The sequence below is a fragment of the Falco naumanni genome, chromosome 17, assembly GCF_017639655.2.
Source record: "Falco naumanni isolate bFalNau1 chromosome 17, bFalNau1.pat, whole genome shotgun sequence".
NCBI classification, from domain to species: domain Eukaryota; kingdom Metazoa; phylum Chordata; class Aves; order Falconiformes; family Falconidae; genus Falco; species Falco naumanni.
Window position 1 is genome coordinate 3,727,665 of NC_054070.1, and position 19,284 is coordinate 3,746,948.

Sequence of the window (19,284 nt, forward strand, 5' to 3'; positions counted from 1 at the left end):
GTATGAGGCAGCAGCTACGGGCATGGCTTCCCATGTGTAGCTTGTGCAGACTGCCCCGTTCTTTCACGACCTCTGAATCAAAGACCCTTACTTTGTTCAACAACTTCTGGCTGGCCTGTTGTCTTACTCCCTCTGTTCCCCAAGAACACACAACCCAGCTGCTTAAACCAAGGCAAGTGTGGAACCAAGACAAGTAGGAAGAACCCAAAATGGGTATTTCTGGAGAAAGGAAAGAAGGGTACAACATGTGGTGTTGCATTAGAGGAGTGGACAGAGCACTGGGACATTTTTGGACAAAATGTGCCTTGCTATGCTAGCTGCAAGGATGAGCCCTGAGACAGACGTGAGGAAAGTCTGTACAGACAGTGGCACAGAGCAAGGAACTGGTAGGCTGCGTGAAGAAGTTGCAGGAAGTATGACACACGTAACAGAGGAAGAAGTATAAAGTTAGAGAGTTGGTCTCAGCATCAGATGATATAACAGAAGGGACGCTATTGTAGTTAAGAGTGGATTATTTACGGATGTAAATGTCCGAGTAAGTCAGACATGCTTACTCATGTCAAACATATAAATATATTTATGGATCTCTAGTGCAGCTCTGATGCAGGTTGGCAATTTCCAAGAGCTGCCCCAGAAACACTAGACTGGCTGGGACCTTATCAAACCCTGCTATCCTGAATAATCACACCATAAACTACCAAACATGTTTTTCCAGTGCACTTGGTCACCTTCATTGTTATGAGGCATCTTTGCATCTCTGCAGGAATCACTATCCGGCCAGTCTCAGACGTAGCTCTGTTCCTTTGCAGCACTGTGTTGTACTTTTAGCAGCTCTTCCCAGCCTATTCGCACGTGCAGGTGGTTCTTTGTAAGCTCTTTGGGAGACCAATACAAACCAGCATGCCTACTTCCAGCACCCTTTTTTTTTTTTTTTTTTTTTTTTTTGGCTACAACATAGAATCATAGAATCTTTTAGGTTGGAAAAGACCTTTACAATCATCAAGTCTAACTGTTAACCCAGCACTACCAAGCCTACCGCTAAACCATGTCCCCAAGTGCCACATCTACATGCCTTTTAAATACCCCCAGGGATGGTGACTCCACTGCTTCCCCGAGCAGCCTGTTCCAATGGCTGACAACCCTTTCGGTGAAGAAATTTTTCCTAATATCCAACCTAAACCTCCCCTGGCGCAACCTGAGGCTGTTCCTCTCACCCTATCGCTTGTTACTGGGGAGAAGAGACCGACACCCACCTCGCTACAACCTCCTTTCAGGGAGCTGTAGAGAGCGATAAGGTCTCCCCTGAGCCTCCTTTTCTCCAAGCTAAACCACCCCAGTTCCCTCAGCTGCTCCTCATACGACTTGTGCTCTACACCCTTCATCGTAGGACGCAAGCTTCTGTGGCTGCTTCTGAAATCATAGACCAGAAACCCGTGTGCAGCTCCATGGGAGAGCTTACCAGAGCCTTGGAAAGTGATACCATTACTTCCATTTCTCTGCTGGAAATACTCCAAATGACATGCCTGCCGCCTTCATTTAGCAGTCATGTGGTCACCGATATGAAATGAGTTTGCTGGGGCTCAGCTCAATTTCTCCAAAAGACCAGAGACCCTGGTACTTTATTTAGCTGCGCCAAGCTCTGCAAACAAGTGGCAAATTAAAAAGGCCTGAACCACTCCTTATTCACAAGCCGGTCACATCCAGGAGGTTTCTCTTCCTATGGCTGCAGCAGGGAAGCTGATGTGTTCTTTGAAATTTTCAGAGTTGACATGTTTCGCTTGAAATGACAGAGAGAAAACAAAAATGGTTCATTCAGCTCAAGATTCCCCTAACTATTTACTATTCATTCAGTAAGTTACACTGGGTCAAACAGTGGAAGAGTAATAGTATAACACAATTGAGTGGAAGAGAGACATTTTCAGGGAGGCAGTTGCTTCTGATCAAAGAGAATCCAAATTTGTGCTCACTGGAGCAAGAATGAACAAAACCTGCAATCAGTAAGCCTCACACAGAATTTTTGGATGCTGTAAGGTACCATTTTCTTAAACACTAATTACAGGAAAGAAAAAGAAGGCACATTTATGAATGGGTAGACCTGCAGGTTTATCCACCTGTTAAGAAGCAGATAAGCACACAAGTTAAGAAGCCGGGGTCTATTTGTACTTGCATGGAAGGCTCTGGGTAAATAAATTCAAAAAAGAAAAAACAGCAACCCATCCACAGCCTGCCAGTTTGCTAATGCTGCAGTCCTAAACTGCTGCTGAACTGATGAGGAACTACTGCATCAGTACGGCACTGATCGGCTCTAAATCAGTGCCCCCATCCCTTGATTTTATGTCCTTTCTGCTAGGTACCAAATAAAGATGTCTTTTTTTTTCTCATTTAAAGCACCTCACCGCTTCACTCAACACAGTGCTCTTGTCTTCCTGACTTCACGGACGGGAACGCTTCATGCAGAGGCTCTTCTAAATCTTCTCTCCCCTGAAAATAGCCCACAGGATTATGTCCTTACCCTCCTTTCACCCTCGTGATGCTGACTGAGCTACCTGCAGAGTCTTAATGAGAGCCGCCCTTTCCCTTTTGGCTTTCCAAAAATTCACCCCCTGCGAAGCCTGCTCTGGCGGACAGGCACCATAGCTGAGCTGAGAGGGACTCCAGTACCACGGCTTCAGGCCATCACATGATGCTCTCTTTCAGGCTGTCTAGACTAAAATGTTGCTGTGAGTGGGCAATGCTGATGCCTGAATTTTACAGCCCACGAGAGAAATGCCTGTCCCTGGCGAATTGCTCAATATGCAGGACGAAAAAGATGCCAAGTTCCTGTGCTCATTCCTTCCGGCAGAGCAAGGAGGGGGGGGGGAAAGCAAGCTGCTCTTGGGCAAGAGCTCTTTTTACTTTTCTCCAGACTCCTCTCTTGTCCCTTTCTCTGCTCAACTGACATGGAGAAGCTCATGCACCTCATCTTCATGGTCTTCTTGTCAGGTAAGAAAGCGTACGTGACCTTGGGTTTCAGTTAACCAGTAGGGCAAAGGATTGGTGCTGAGCTTGCTCTCTATCTGCACCTGTTAGGAGATCAGCGACAATGCCACAGGAAAAGACTGCACGGGTCTTGAAACCCAGTAGCTTTTTCTGGATGTAAAGGTATCTTTGATGTAGCATGCTATTCTTTGGAAGACCGATATAATACAAACACTTACTATGGATACTCTTACTGCCTGTCTGTACACTGTAAAGTCCATGCAGCGCAAGCAGAAGGAACCTGGAGCACTGCAGTCTGTTTGACACTCTATTCTTCCTCCCGAATTATATTGCAGGGATGTCAGACTCCTTCCTCAGAGTTTGCTCTTTTCCCCTTAATTAAACAAAGGGCCGGTGGTGATCCAAGCTCAGGAAACAGTGGTGACAGAAGTCTTGCGTGCCTTTTCAGAGTGAAACGTGAAATTTCAAAATCCTATTTGTTTGCATTTGTAGGTCTTTGAATGTAAATCACAGCAGCTAGGGTTCAAGAGGAGAAAAATAGAACTCAGTGAAGGGGACACCTCTGAAATCTCGGGCAATTAACTATTTTCAGCTTGGAAAGCAAAGTTCATCTGAAATGAGAAACAAGGCACAGGACCCAGCTGGTACTCCCAGCTGGCAGCCTTCTCTCTCCAGACACACTTTGCAGATCCCAGATAATTGCAGCAGTGCACAGAAAGGCAAGAGATTCAGGCTTTGGGCGCACAGAAACCTGTCTCAAAGATCTGAATGAGCCTGGAAAAAAGTCTGCTATAACTGTTTTCAGTAGCACACAACAAGGGAGGAGGAACACAAATAGTGTGATCTGTCAGCAGAATTAGTTGAAAAGATAACGACACAAGGTTTTCCACAGGGGCATCAGCAAATCTTTAAATGCCCTGATTCTGATCAAGAGATTTTTCACAATGCTGCTACTATTTAAAACAAAACGAAAAAACAAACCCCTGGGCCCATTCCAGGAACTCAACGTGCAGAACGGGAGGCAAGGGGTGGTCCACAAGAGAAATAGGAGAGGGAGTTAAAATGTTCAGAGGGATTGCATAGGCAGGACTGGACTGGACATTCAGCAAGGTAAGCTTGACTGGAGCAACATGTCAGGATAAGGACTTGTAGGTGGTGGGTTGGTGGGTACTTGGAGAGCATAGATCCATTTTTATGTTCTCTTCTAGTCAAGCCGAAAGATCTTCAGATTTTTTAGTTTGCAATTCACTTAGAATGGTAGGAATTGTTTTTAAAAGTGTTATTTAGAGGCTCAGCCAGCACGAAGTCCTCACAACAGCCTATTTTTAAATTTATTTCTGTTTTGTAATTACTTACGGTTTCACTGAAGGCACCAGCCTCAGATTTTTTTCACTAGAAATAGAGATTTCCACAAATACCACACTGCACTTCTCTCTGGAAGTATTATTAGTTCACTGTCCCCTCTGCATTTGCCTGTCATACAGAGGAATGGAAATTAGAAATAAGGAACTAAGGCAAGAAAAAGGCCAAGCAGCCAAAGACCAGTTGTCAACATGATTAAAATTAGTAGGCTATTAAAAGATAGGGTAAAAAAAAAAAAAAAAAAAAAAGCTGAAACCCTGGGCTTTGAAATCAGGCATAGGATTAAGAAATAACCTCCTAAACAGCTAGCTGGACACTGGTTTGTAGATGTCACTGTGATTCTAGCACTTTCCAGGGCTGTGTTGCTTCTCTCTGGCTGTGTAAAGATCCTTAAAACGGGAATAAAGTTTATGGGCATTTACTGCAAATGATCTTTTCCACAGCAGAGGGTATTCCAGAGCCAAATCTGCATCTATGGACGTATGTGGAAGTGTTGAGCTCACGGCCAAACCCTGAGGCAAGCTGCCTTGCTGCAGCTGTATGCAAGTCAGCGGGCTGGACGCTGCAAAGCAGGGATGTTACAGCAAGGCTGGCCTGAGGAGGGTTACACAGAAACAAATTTGTCATTATTGGGTCAAGCTACGTTTTTATGAGCTGCCTTGTAAAAAAAGCTTTTAAAAACCAAGACAGCTTGCCTGATGCCAACTCAATCTACCTGAATGCCCAGCTTCGTGCCCCTCAGGACCAGAGGAAAATGCAAGTTTCTATTTAATTCCCTAATTATGCTGACAAACTGCTTCCCCTTACTGGGCAGGAGCCCAATGATTACAGAAAGTGTGATGAGGTCGATTTCCAGACTGCAATCCAGAGCAGCCACCACGGGGCCAGATGGGAAGGCAAGGACCAAAATTTCCTGAGCGTCAGAAAATCTGCAAATATTAATGAAGCTGACACCTCTTCCTTTCCTCAGTGACCCCCACAAGAACAGCTACCTGGCAAAAGCCGAGTAACACACCAGTCAGAGGGATCACTACAGATGTATTCCAAGAAAGTCTGAATCCAGACTCTGAATCTGAGCACACCGTGTCTTTCCTGGGGGAAGTGGGCAGGTGACAGCCCTACAATTGACAGCAGCCATCACTAGAATTGTAAAAGATGAAAATGACATTTAGCGTAAACACAGTGGGAACGGACAGATATAAAAGAGACTTGGCTCACTGCTTTCTCCTCCTCTCCTAGCATCATGTGCTGTAGAGAACGTCACTGTGGTGTACGGAATGGAGGGGGGCACCATTTCTGTCAACTGCACCTATAACCCCTGGCAGCAACGGTGGAGAGAAAAGAGCTGGTGCAAGATGATCGATGAGACCGAGTGCCAACATGTGGTGAGTGCCCGACGCTTCTGGCTGCCATTCCTAAAGAACAGGAATGGCAACACCTCCATCAGTGACAATGTCCGTGAAGGGGTCCTGACGGTGACCATGAAGCGACTCAAGAAGCAGGATGCTGGGTTGTACCAGTGCAAAACTGAGTACCTGGGGGAAACAAACAGCTTAAGGAAGGTCCAAGTGGAAGTGTTGACAGGTATGTCTTGGGGCGGTGTGTTTTCATGAGTTTCTGAGTTCCTACTTAAATTTCACATGTGTCTGCAGATGCCAAGGCCTCACTTCAGTAAAAAATGACTTTTGTCTTACTCTGAGGAGGTACTGGGTTTCATTGCCTCTTTTTAGTTCCTGATTTACAGCAACATGACCTCACTGTTAACAGGACATCTAACACATGTCATCCCTTTATTGCTACCCAGATTAATTTTCTAGCATACAACCCAGTGCCCAATCTCATTTTGGTTATCTATGCCTATAGCTGGGGCACTGGCGCTGGTGATACCAGTGAATATCACCCAGAAACATCTGCAGACTAAACTGTTCTGTTTCTATCAACAGCTGTCCCGGAGACCCAAATGCCAGAGGAGCCTCGTGCTGTGCAGAGCATCTCCGGGTAAGCCATAAAACTCCTCACACTGTGATCTTTAGTCTTCCTAGGACAAAGGCGAATTAGCATCAGCAAGCCCATTAGAAGTGGAGAGGAATACCACCACAGGCATAATTCTCTACCTCCTCCTCATTTATGACAATTCCTAGAACTGCCGTGTGGTTTCTAAAGAGCAGCTTTCTCCTAATCCAGAAAACGCGGTGCTTCAGTGCCAAGCAAAACAACTCCTGCAGGTCATAATTTATCTGTATGTGAGATAACTTATTAGAGTTGTTCTAACCTCCCAGGCTCTGTTGTGCACAACCAGGGACCGCCTGTTGCAGATGTTACCGTCTCCAACACGGTGTGCTACAAGAGTTTTATTAAGGGCTGAACGGTCCCCCTCACTGTTATATTTATGGTTCCCCACAGCGTCCCTCCTGAAGCTGATTTCACTGTCCTCTATATCGTTGTGGGATTCCTGGTTACTAAGTTCACGGTGGCCGTGCTGATCTTTATCATCGGCAACAGTAGGAAGAACGGAGAAACCGAGCAGAAGAACCCACGCTTGAATGAGCAGCAGGTCCTCCCTTTCACCGGTCACTTTGCACGTGATGGAATCAGCCCCTCCTGGGAGAGCACTGCTTAGAGCCAAACCAAAGGGAATCCACAGAGAAATGAACATCAAGCATTTGCGGGCAAAGCTTTGCCAGCTGCCATAAGAAAAGGATCACCTATTAAACATAGGTATCGATTAACCTGTCACTCCAGAGAAGGAATGTTACCATCTACAGCTTCTTCTCATTGGCACTGACCGACTTTTTCCAACACAACTGAACTGAAAAGATGCTGCCAGTAACACCTGAACCTAATGGAAGAGGATGGGATCGATGGCCAGAGGGGAAGGAGGAATATGAAGTCTTTCTGTCAAGAGATCCAGCACAAACTTATCTCTGTGCAGAGATGCTTCCCTAGGCACGGCACAGGTGAGAGCTCTGCTCAGTTTCCCCCTAGCTCATTGCTAGGCCACAAAAAACTTTGCTGCTCTATACAGCTACTGGCAAATGCCTTGTTATAAAAAAAACTATCAATAAAATGGTGGACATAAATAGAAGTTCAGGTAACACATTTCAACAACCGTGTGTTGAGCGACTTACAAACACATCCCCATAATGTAAAAAAGACAGGGTTCTGTCCCAAATCTCCAAGAAACTTCTGATTCATTGAAGATCAGTGTTAAAGAACTAATAGCTTTTTCCAAGGCGTCCTAAACATCGCTACAAAACACTCAAATGCTTCCCTCAAAAGCATGAGATCAGAACTAGACGGTTTGTATTGAAAGCTAATATTATTTGTCTAGAAATCGGCTTTTTAACTGAGATTCTGCTCTCAAAAGTCTGAAGTTTCTGACATGTTTTTGGCAATGCAGTGCTCTGCTGTCGTCTCCGCTCACTGCCAGTAGCTGCACCAGATCACCAGGCAGAGTTATTCCAGATACTCATCCCCGTATCGTTCCACCAGGCTCTGAACTGAGACACATCAACTTCATGTCATCTCAGAGCAGTGCCAGGTGAGAGATTCTCTCTTTCCGATGTAATGAAGACTAGCTCCTAAAAACTGCCTTGGACAGGGCGGATCTTCGGTGAACAGTCACTGTGGAAAGGCATAAGGAATTGCAGAACATAACAGAAAGGGATGTGAAGTCTACATGCAGCTGTGAGCCTGCTTCCTCATATCTCAAATGACTTTGCAACAAAGAATGAATGTTTTCTCTGTATTTCTCCCTGTATTTTTTTCCACTCTCTCCAGGGGATGTTACCAACATGTGATCATTGCTCAGCACTCCCCGAAGTAAAAAGCTGCATTTAGCTCTCCCAGGAAGACCCCAAATCCAAGGGCATTGACACTTCTTTCCCCAGCACTGCCTGCAAAGCTAAATAAAATCAAACTGGTTATCTGACTTGGTGTGGATTCATGATAAAGAGCTGCAGTGCTCCAGATCACATCACTCAAGGAAGAGGTAACACCTGGAACATGCTGGTGTGTTTATAAATTAGAGAAATGCTCTGAGCCAGCTGGGCAGGTTGGCACATCCCGCCAGCTCCGCTTAGTACCGTGCAGAAACAGCAGCTCGCATCCTGACACCAGATCAGGCTAGCCGTGGTTGTGCTCTATCTAAACTCATTTTCTCTGTTTCCAGAGGGGAAATTAGCCCGTACGCAGTCACGCACCAGTGCAGCTGTATTAACACAAAGCTAGCTTCAGTATTCCTGGACCGTACCGTGGTGCCCAGCTAGATGTGCTAAAAAACAAGGGAATCACAGCTTTAACCCGGAGATCTGGGTCCTAGTTCCAGTTTCAACTTGTTGAGAGACCTCAGGCAGGGCCACCCACTGCCTCTGCCATGGCACGGTGACGGGTCTCCACCACTACACAAGGGCTTAGGGGAACCAGAGATATAAAACTTGCACGTAAGCGCAAAGCAGCAGTCAGGATGAATACATCCAACTGAAAGCTGCTCTGTAATACATCAAGGTAGCACTAGAGACCAAAACCACCTACTTCTTTCCCAACCTACTTCTTTCCCAGCCACACAATCCGATTGCTAAATACGGCTATCTAGACAACAATATATTTAAAACAAAAAAGCAGACAGCAAACATTGTGCAGTCTTTCCCACCCATGAATTAACATTAAGATTGTGGTTAAAAGATGTTCTCAGCAATTCCAGACCGGCATCATCATTCTAGGCAGCAGACAACTGCAAGTGACAGAGCAAGTTAGCTTCCTCTGCAACAGAGAATTCTCAGTGATAAAGAAGCTCTGGGATACGTTTTTTTCCTCTAGGCCCTAAAAAACCTTCTTACTACAGGATGGGGAGCCTTCCAGCCCTGCTGCTCTTGCTGGCACTTCCAGGTATGGCTTAGACTCTTCTTTTCTCCTAGGAAAAGGGTGCGCCCTGCACTGTTACACGCTTTGCACGCCGACTTGCTTGAGCACTTTTTATTTGGGCCATCTAAAGCCTGGCACAGAATGAGATTCCCTGAAGTCAATGAGGGGAGGAAATGTTCAGCCTGAAATTCCCTTATTTTATTTATATCAGCTGATGGGTTCTCATTTTGGTTTATAGTAGTTCTGTATTTGGTCCAGAAACTGAACTTCCTGGTGGGACATTTGGCAATCATTGCCCTTCTGAGCGAGACCTTTCTCTCCTGCTATTGTGAAGTTCCCAGTCTGAAACCACCCAGCATATGGAGAAGAAAATCTGTTTCTTGCTCTCTCCTGATACATTATGGATCAGGCATTGCCGTAAGACAGGCTAGCTACTGTTTGCCTTCCTACTGCAAATAAATACTGAGTCCACAGAGAAGAACAATAGGAATAAAAATGAAAAAAGGGTAGTGGCACAAAGGCTAAGCATAGATGTTTATTTAGGCAAACCTGCAGGGTTAAATTACTCTTCTCAGAGTCCCAGCGGTATAATACTAAGCTGTGACTAGTTGTAGCATCATTTTCTTCTTTCTTTGGAAGAATAATGCATGGCACAAGAGGACATGCAAGTGCTCCTGCATACAGAGGGAGACTCCTCCAGAGCTAACTGCTCATATGACACGCACAAGAATTTATGTGAGAAGACATTTTGGTGCAAGGAGCTGTCAGAAAAGCCTTGTCCAGTCTTAGCCTTGAGTTCCCCTTTAAAAGAAAGGATCAACCTTAACCATGCACCGCATCACTCAGTTGACCTGATAGACTTTGGACGTAGCAGGTTTTCTGTGATCATGACAGCACACCGAAGGTAGAACTCTGGCACGTATCCGCGTAGGGTGTGGGGTGATCTGAAGAATATTGTGCTGCAAAGGATACAGGTGATGGTTTCATTTGAGGGCGAGCTATGAGATCAACAGTGCACCAGGTGGGAGACAGCCAAAACAAATCAAGAATGACGTGTCATTTCCATTTTTGTTTCACAGCAAAAGATGGTAGCTAGAGATAGAGAATCCACTAGAGGTTATCAAAGACAGAGTAAAACTCTTGTTATTTAGTTCAACATAGAACCACAATATGTATCTAGAGCTAGAAGTGGCCAGGAAGTTATTTTTGCCATATGAAATAAAAAAGTTTCAAAGGAAAAAAAATAAATTGTATGGATTACCATAAAAAATTAACACAATTTTGTATGATTGTATTAATAAAAAAAAAATGGTTTGGGGAGAGAAATATTCAAAGTCAGCTGATGAAATCCAAAAAACAAAACTTGCTTTTGCACAAAATTTTCCATTTTGTTAAAAGTGTTTTACAGTCACAGAAACCTTTCACAGAGCAAAGCTTTGATAATTCATGTAGAAGACCGGTGAGACAGAGCAACATCATCTTAAACTTGAACGTCTGTACGAGGCATAAGAAATATGCTGAGGCAGCTTCATGTCCCAGCACCTGGGGAATTTGACAGCAATAACAACCCTGGAACCTGAGACAGCCCACGTTTGGGAAGGGCAGCAGGAATCCAAATTTCCCGTTTGGCACCCCAGCTTCATCTCTAGTGACCACTCTCATCAGACTGGGGCTGCTTATTTCCTTGTCTTCTGCAAGTTCTCTTTGCGCTGATGTTAGCTTTGCTCCTTCGTTGGGTGAGATGTACCCCACCATGGGGACTGGTTTTTCCTGTCTTCTCCCCCTAATGAGTCACCACTCCGTTTTCTTCAGAGTTTGTCAGGCTATTTGCAAAAAAAGGGAACAACTTGTCCTTCCATTGCTCCTATTCTGTGATAGCCAACATCAGGAAACTTCCAACATTTTATTTGGTGCAAAATGGTGTCCTGAATTAGATGTCAACCTATTATCAGAGGTAACTCTGATCAAAGTATCATTAAAGTAGGAAGGACTGAAATGATGAATGACTTCTCGTGGAAAGTGATTAGTGTGTGGCTGAAAAAGCTCCAACTTAATGACTCAGGAGAATATAATCTTGAGAGCCATATCCAGGGGAGAAACAAACTACTGAATAGGATCATGCTGGAAGTTTTGGGTGAGTTAATCAAAGAATTAATGATCTTCTAAAAGTCAGCAATTTCTTACTGCTCGACAAGAAAGATTACAGGTCAATGTTAAAGAGCTCTCTTCTAAGCCTGGAAATTTCCTGAGACACAGATAATTCCTGAATTTCTTTTTATTAAACAGATTTTTGATACATACTAATGGCATAAATAAATTGCAGCCAGTTGGTGGGGGAAGTCTGGCTTGATTTCATTGACTAACAAATTTTTATATTTACATCAGCAGATGAAACAGACCTCAAGCAATCTGAATCATTGCCTGAATTTCTACCTGAGTTCCTCTTTTTGCCACAGCTCATTAGTAAACTTCTGCATTTGTTTTAACACTTTACTTCCTTTTCTGCTTTTTGCCAGCACAGGAGGCAGAAAACCAGAAGATAGTGAAAGCTATTCTTTCATTTTTATGACATGACTGAAAGATGTTTATGGGAAGTACATGACATCTTTCTTCTAAGATGCTTCCTTTCCAACAGCATTCAAGTGCCCAAATAAGCAATTCAGTTTTCATATCATTCTCTAAAATGGTATGAATTTTTATGGCTGACCTATACCTTCTACAACACTCGTCTCCTGCAGGAGCTGTTCTTTCCCTTGGATCTGTTACAGGACCCAAACTTGTAAGGAAAGCAGAAACCAAATCTCATTTTCCCCTCTGCACATGATATGATCATTGAGTAAGTAGATTTTCCAAGGCATCATGCAATCGAGTATCAAATAGTTTGCAAGAATGAAAACAGCACCAGAGGACCACAACCCAAAGGGAACAAAACTGGAATCACAGTATGTCTGTTCTTGCCCTACTAGCTACTTACTAGAACTCTTTGCCTGGGCCTACATTCAATGTTTTCGTTGAGATACACTGATACCAGGTACTATCCAACAACCCCAAAAAACCTCCTAGCCCTTACCTGAGGAACTGGTTGATCCTATTCCTGTGATTCAGCTGCATTAACTAACTTTCTTTTACTCGTAAACAGCACAGGATTAATTTTCTTGTGCAACTTCACAATTTCATAGCTAACAAGCAAGCAGTAACTGGACCATTCTACAAACTGGCAAAGCAGGATTTTTCAGCATGATAAGAAGTCACCAGGGATGGACTGATGTGGGAAAATCACCTGCTCTTGTTTTTTTTTTTTCCAAGGGGAAAATTGGAAATGGGATGCAGATTTACACACCATTTCACTTCCCACTGAGAAGCGGGACGTTGCCAACCCCACAGATGACAGCAATAAGGATCAGAGGTAAAAACCAAAGACTCCCAGACTCTAAGCACAGCATTCTGGATGCGCTGCAGGATTTGAGGTGTGGTGTGACAACTGAAGCATGTGCACACACACCCATACACACACAAAGAGGCTGCCCCTTCTCCCCTACAGGGTTTGGTCCAACCTCCCCACCTCCCATGAAAGGGTAGCTGTAGAAGGTCCCTGTTAGTTTCAGGAGCACTAAGTGAGGCTTCTACTGAAAATGCTCAGTTTGACCGTGTTCTTGACTTTCTACCTGGTTAAAAAAGGGACAACCATATGGGCCACGCAATGCTACAATGACTCTGCCTGTTGTACAAGCAGACCGGTGTAAGACCAATCCCAGAGTGTCAGATGAGAGTTATTACCAGGCCTGATCAAAGACAGATCACTAGAAGGGCTACTGCATCCTGATGAGGGATGCCTTTGAACTCTGGTAGCGCTGCAAATGACTGCAGGAGGAGAATTCAAGCTCCTGAGTATTCCCCAGGCTTGCCAAGTGCCAAAGAAATATACGGCTGGGATGGATCCTCTGTGGCTGTAGATGAGTACTGACCTCATGGAACCGTGCTTGTTTAGAGACAGCAAGGGTAATATTCACGTGCTAAATTTTTATCCTGGAACCATAAGCCATGTTCAAACACATAAAATCCCCTCCCAAATTAACCTAGCCAGCTTCTGGTGCTGTAAATAGTAATGGAGATATCATGCTTTTCCCTGCAGGACTCTCTATGGTCTCATAGTGCTGAGCTCCTTCCTGCCTACAACTGCTCTGATTGCTACTGTTATACTCCTTGTCACCATTTACATCAGAAGGAAAAGAGCAGGTAAAGCTCCCTAATCCTCTTGTCTAGTTTTCCTGCCCCTACAGCTTGCTGTCCCACCACACTGAATCTAAGGAAGGTCTGTTCGTAGTAATCATCGTCCAGGGAGGCAATGCAGCTGAGCTGAGAGTGAAATGCAAGATGCAAGTTAAATCGCAGGGATGGGGTAGTGGGGGTAGTCATCTTTAAAATGAAAAGGTAAAGGTGTAGTTTTACACTCAAAGGAGGTTCTGTCCACAGCAGGAAAAGGGATGGACTTTGGTGGACATCCTTCTTTCAGACGAGCAGCACTGCAGGTAAGACATCATCAGAAATCCAACATTCCTGCTGCTTTTTTTGATCTCTGTCATGCAGAGACTCTCACTCTGTGCTCACCTCTCAGAGGGATTATGAAGCACACAGTAGCATCCACTCCAGCCAGCACACCGAAGCTAGCTGTCTGTATTTGTTGATTGTCTGACGTCTTGTTGCAAAGCAGACCCTAACTTGTTCAAGTCATAGCCCTTCTGCGTATTTTTGTTTATAGTACTCAGAAAAATAAATATAATAACAAATATATAATTTTGATAATTAACCGGCCTTGAATCTTCAGTACCACCGCCAAAGTTCCTGATCAAAGGAAATCTTTGGTAGTTGCAATTGCCCTAAATATTTAGTGTGTAACAGTTGCTGCACCTTTCTACCCAGTCCCTTAAATCCTAGGAAGTAGACTTTTGAGCAAGAGAAGTTTTCTGAACTTCTCTGAGCACACGTGCCCTTTTCCCATGTACCCCTCCCCTTTTTCCCAGTTTTATAATAGGAGAAAATATTTGTGGTTATAAATGAACTAAGACTAATACTCAGAAGCAAAAAATGCTGAATTTCTTTTTAACTTCTCATTCTTCATTGTTCCTCAGAGCCACAGAAGAAACAAAGCAAGCAGAATGCTAGAAGGGGAACTGAATGATGCTACAATATACGCTGTCATAAGGCACCAACCTCAGCCAAAGCCTGAAGATGTTATATATGTCAACATGCAGCCTTCACCACAAGTCTTCTTCCACGTTCAAGAACCACCAGGCAATTCAGTCTCCCCAGGGCCTGTGGAATATGCTACTGTTATCTTCAGAGCCACAACTCCACATTCTGGAACTGAAAAAAACAGGCCCACCTAAACAACGCAGTATGAAGCCTCGGGCTTATTCATAGAATTTTGCTGAACTGCACTTAGAAACAATTCATTTGTAACCAATTACTGAAGTTGGATGCACAGGGGGTGTGAGGCAGGAAGCAACTGAAAGGATGAGGCGCACGGATGCACAAACCTTCCCTGAAAAAAATAACTGCACTTTTCCAATAGTACAGCAGCACAATTTAGCTATTGGTAAGCAAATCTAGTAGAAAGCTATGGTACATTTGCTTTTTCCAAATTGCTCTATTTTTAAACGACAGGCAACTATAAACCCAAATGCAGGAAACTAGTTCTCTCTGGTAGCAACTGATACAGTGCAAGTCAACAAAGGGCTGTGAGATATGGGAACATGATGCTTCCTTTCAGACTTTTCTTCAACAGCTCGCTTAAATACTCATATATAAAATGTTAATTATTGCCCACTCTGATAAGACCCAAATCAGCAACGTGGTAAAGAATCTGCTTTAAACATATGAGTTGCTTCATGGACTTCAGAGAGACAAGTAATGCACTTGGCATGTTTTAGTAAACAAGGGTCTTGTTGAAAAATATTTGTCTACCTTATAGTATAAACCGTCTTCATCTTGAACACATGGGTATAGAATTTACACCCAAAGTTATTTATTTATACAAAAAAATAACTTTGTCTTTCACTGCCTTCGGTGCTTGTTTTTTCTTAATGCCACACAATACAGTACAAATCTAACATGACTTTATTTGAAATTACACACATTTTGATCAAACAACTGAATCCTGTTATCATGGTGATATGCACAAACATCCCATTATGGATCATGGATAAATCCCAGAGTTCATCTGACTGAGATTTTTGTCTTAATTCCGTGAGTTAGAGCCCAAGGATGCCTAATCTGATATAAAAATGGGTTTAGCTTTTTGGTATTAAGATTGCAAGAAGACTCCCCAACCTAGGAGCTGGGTGGCATGGGAGGAAAGGAATGCGAAAAGGCGGAGAATACACCCATCAACCTTATAAACTCCCTCTGCCTGCGAGTGCTTTTACAATTCCGAAGCACGGGGAACAGAGACAGATGGGAGAGAAGGAAATTCTGTCGTCTGCTCTGATGTGGCTACATAATAGCAGACTTTTTGCCATTATAGCTGAGATTATTTTGTCCCTCTATCGCAAATTATTTAAAAACAAAGCTAGAAAACCCCCATAATAATAGCTAAAGAAATCAATTTCTGTCTTCCCAAACAGGTTTGCATGACTGTATTATTCACTTCCTGTCCCAGCTTCCCACTTCTGTTCTTGCATACTGTTATTTCCTTTTTCTCTCTCTCTTTTTTTTTTTTTCTTTTTTTTTTTTTTTTTTTCCTCTCTCCTTATTATTACTGCATTGACCACGTCTGGAAAGAATTAGTGACTGACACCCTTGAGCTTTGGGTCATTTTTGAGATGTCAAAGGCATTGGTGTGGAGACCATACACAACCAGAAAGGTTAACATAAGCCTCAATATACAAACGCAACACCTTATTTAGCCTGTTTGACTCTTGGAAAGCATCTATTTGCATGCATAAATTCCTCATCTGGGTGGAACGGCATACACGGTGAAAGGTCTGGGGGCCTCAGATCCTAAAGTAATAGAAGTTAAATAACTAGCTTGATAGAGGCACTGGTATATATCTTTAGCTTTGTAGGCAGACAGAAGTAATCTGCTATCATATGATGAATTTGAGAGGGTTTCCAGGGATGTTTCTATGGATGGCATCAGTCCTCTGTCGTAAAAATGTAACTGCCCGATTTAAAATAAAAGACACAATAAACATTCTCAAATCTTTCTAAATTTGTAACATCTTACAGGTGTTGTCCTCTATGCAAACGATGGAGATTTGCTAGTAACCCGAGCTGGCTACAACGGAAGAAGAATTATCATAAAACACAGTTTAGATTGGCACGCTTGATAGTTAAGTTTGGAAAGCACCAGCAGCCCATCCAATCTATTTCTGTTATGCTCAGCTGTGGAACCACATTCAGGAGTGGTCTAACTTAACACGAGCGGCCTCTGGACATCTGGGACGTGACAAACCTGGCCATGTCTTCAGATAAGCCTGACAGACAGCTAGTTAGTGACCTAGTTCTATATTGGCTGTTGAATAGTGCTGTAGACCTGTGTCTGGCTAACGTCTCACACATCCTCCCAGCTTATCTTTCATTTGATGGCAGCAGGAAACAAAGTTGTGGCATTTTAGGAACTGGGCATATCAGATTGGCAGGGCACAGCTGACACAATGTAAGAGGACAGGAGCATTTTCTAAGACTGAGGCTATTAGTCAATACATTCCATTCCCGTGCCTCCAGACATCTCCTCTGTCCTTCTACAGGATGCCTAGTTAAAAACTCACTCCGTATCTAAATATTCTTTGCAGCCTATGCTGAAATAGTTGTTTCTTCTTTCTCTCACTTCAAAAAGCAGTAAACGCTAAAAGGACCGTTTCCATCTCTAATAAGGAGTAAATGAATATCCACACAACTAATGGCTGGGCACCTTCATCTGTTACCTGCTGTTCACTGCGAAACACTCTTGCCCTAAGTGCACTGTAAGAACAGAAAAAATCATATAATAAATTATACTCTGAAGATTCTGCTAAAGTCATCATAGTACTATGCCACCTAAGTGCCTTCCAGTAGCAGTTTTGCAAACTGGGTAAAATTTGCCATATGCCTAAGCAGCCAGGGAGATTTGAGCAAAAGGCAGAGATGAAAAGGACAATGTTTTATTAGCCACTGTGGAAACCATCCGGTTCTGCTCCATGTCTTGAAACACCCACAAAAAGCGAAATGGGAAAGTCAACTGAATTTTGGATATACTGCAACTACAGAGACCAAGGCATCTTCTGCTAGACAAAATGAAGTCGACTCATTCGTACCTTTCCTCTTCCTCTGGAAGTCACTGAAACATGAGAATGTTTTTGGAACAAATGATTGTATCTAACCCCTCCAAGTACAAAGAATTAGCAAAGTGTTTCATGAAGAACCTAAAGAAAAAGAAAACTCAGCTTTCCAACCCTATTCACTTCACATTAGTAGTACATAATTTTATTAATTCTATTCACTTTAGAACATTTGTTCAATTGTTCTCAACTTCCTGCCTAGCAATTGCAAAATACTGATTACCACATAGGAAAACCAAGCAGTATGGGACAAGATCCTGGCAACTGTGACTAGCACAAGATTAGCAGATCAACTTCTCTCCGAAGTGAAGGATTACTTTAAATCAGTCTGCTCCTGTTCTTGTTAGGGAACTGAAAAGAATTTCAAGCAAAGAATAAAGCAAAAAGCTGTAAAAAGCAGTATCTGAGTAGCTCTGTAATCAGATAACTTACTATGGGCCCAAGGGCATTCCGTCTGGGCCCACAATGCCTGCTTACTCCCTTGGACCACTGCCCTTCATGCTCTTCTGCGTTCATGAATCTTCAGCTGCAAGGTCCTCAAGGATTTATTCTGCTCTATTTGCCAAGAATCACACTTCCAGCATATCTGCATTTCACCATGACTGCAGAGCTGCCAGCAACGCAGTGACAGAAAACCAGGCCAGCTTTCTTCAGGACCCACGCTGACTGCCAGCCTGCGGCGGCTTCGCAGCGCACAGCGGAGCCCGAGTTAGGAGGCCAGATCCTGTACGTGTGGCGGAGGGGAAAGGGCATCCTCAGAAGGTATTTCCAAACAGCAGGATGTGACTGGATGCTCTGAACTGCCTGCTGGAGAAACTTCTATGTCACCTGTGGGGACACCATCCTATCCCGATTTTGACACTTAACGTTGGCAGTACGGCGACGGCCCATTATAAATGGCATTAGAAGTACGCACCAGTTTCCCATTAGAGCTCTGAGACCACCTCAGTGTAGCTAAATACAAACTCACCCAGTATTTCCAAGCGATTTTACAGCCAGTGTAAAGATGTCACTCGCAGTTGGCTCACTTAGAAAACACTATTAAGGGATCTATTGCAGGAGAAAGAACGCAATAGCGTTTGGAGTAAAACTTGCCTTTTTTGTTCTGTTTGTTGGGAGCTAGTGACATCCATATCTGTTTTCAAGCACTGCTAGCGGAGAGATGCTTTTGCATCAGCGAGGGCAAAACGAGACCCCCTGACCTGCAGTGTTCTTTCAAGAACATAGCATATAGCTACAAACGTGTGCAGTTCAGTGTGCCCCTGCTAAGAGTGCCTACCCCAGGAACACAGGAAAAAAAAAAAAAATAATATAGGCAGAACTTAGTATCTTGCTTTTTGATATGGCTGCTTTTAACCCAAAGAGCTTTGCAAACTGTAAACATACACAGGAACCGTTTCAACAATACTGAACATACAACTACTTGATACCATACAAAAGATTGCTGAACAGTGTAGAACCTCAGCCTTGATAAAAGTATTTACATTATTGTAGTGGATGTTTAAGTTACAATACTGCTGGGAGATCCCGAGCAGCACACGTGGAAGAAACAGCATGCCTGCGAGGGATTAGCAGGCAGACATGGAAACTGGCTCTCCCTTAAACCTTTCAAAGCCTGCCCAATCCTCTTAAGAGGAATACTCCCTTTTGTGCCAAAACACAAGGAATAAGCTCTTTCTAAGGGTGTCCATTCAGTCATATTTGGCCAAAAAAAGATAACATGATACTTGGGAATCTGGCGACAAGAAAGATTCACCATCCT

At 43.5% G+C, this 19,284-nt stretch overlaps 1 protein-coding gene, 1 long non-coding RNA gene and 1 pseudogene across 3 annotated transcripts; 2 read left to right on the forward strand and 1 right to left on the reverse strand.

Moving 5' to 3' along the window:
* Window positions 1–1,459: 1,459 nt before the first annotated feature.
* Window positions 1,460–14,494, reverse strand: LOC121098642. The gene is made up of 2 exons (XR_005831314.1): window positions 14,416–14,494; window positions 1,460–1,777 (listed from the first exon to the last, which is right to left on the reverse strand). It is a non-coding gene; the product is annotated as an uncharacterized LOC121098642 (long non-coding RNA).
* Window positions 1,792–8,272, forward strand: LOC121098632 (triggering receptor expressed on myeloid cells 2-like). 2 transcript variants are annotated; one of them, XR_005831309.1, is made up of 5 exons: window positions 1,792–2,982; window positions 5,581–5,925; window positions 6,285–6,339; window positions 6,745–7,298; window positions 8,122–8,272. XR_005831309.1 is itself a non-coding variant. In XM_040616869.1 (4 exons), exons 1-4 carry the CDS (start codon window positions 2,940–2,942, stop codon window positions 6,959–6,961), a joined length of 660 nt encoding a protein of 219 aa, XP_040472803.1. In that variant the 5' UTR covers window positions 1,792–2,939; the 3' UTR covers window positions 6,962–8,272. The 2 variants fall into 2 exon arrangements, 1 of the variants encoding a protein (XP_040472803.1); XM_040616869.1 differs by having other exon boundaries at window positions 6,745–8,272.
* LOC121098635 lies at window positions 9,241–16,398 on the forward strand (annotated as a pseudogene).
* The last annotated feature ends 2,886 nt before the right edge of the window (window positions 16,399–19,284 follow it).

Bases quoted from the DNA above. Each gene is read 5' to 3' on its own strand.
- LOC121098632 (XM_040616869.1), top strand. From the start codon at position 2,940: ATGGAGAAGCTCATGCACCTCATCTTCATGGTCTTCTTGTCAG. The intron at 2,983-5,580 runs GTAAGAAAGCGT...CTCCTCTCCTAG, and splicing joins CTTCATGGTCTTCTTGTCAG to CATCATGTGCTGTAGAGAAC. The intron at 6,340-6,744 runs GTAAGCCATAAA...GGTTCCCCACAG, and splicing joins GCTGTGCAGAGCATCTCCGG to CGTCCCTCCTGAAGCTGATT.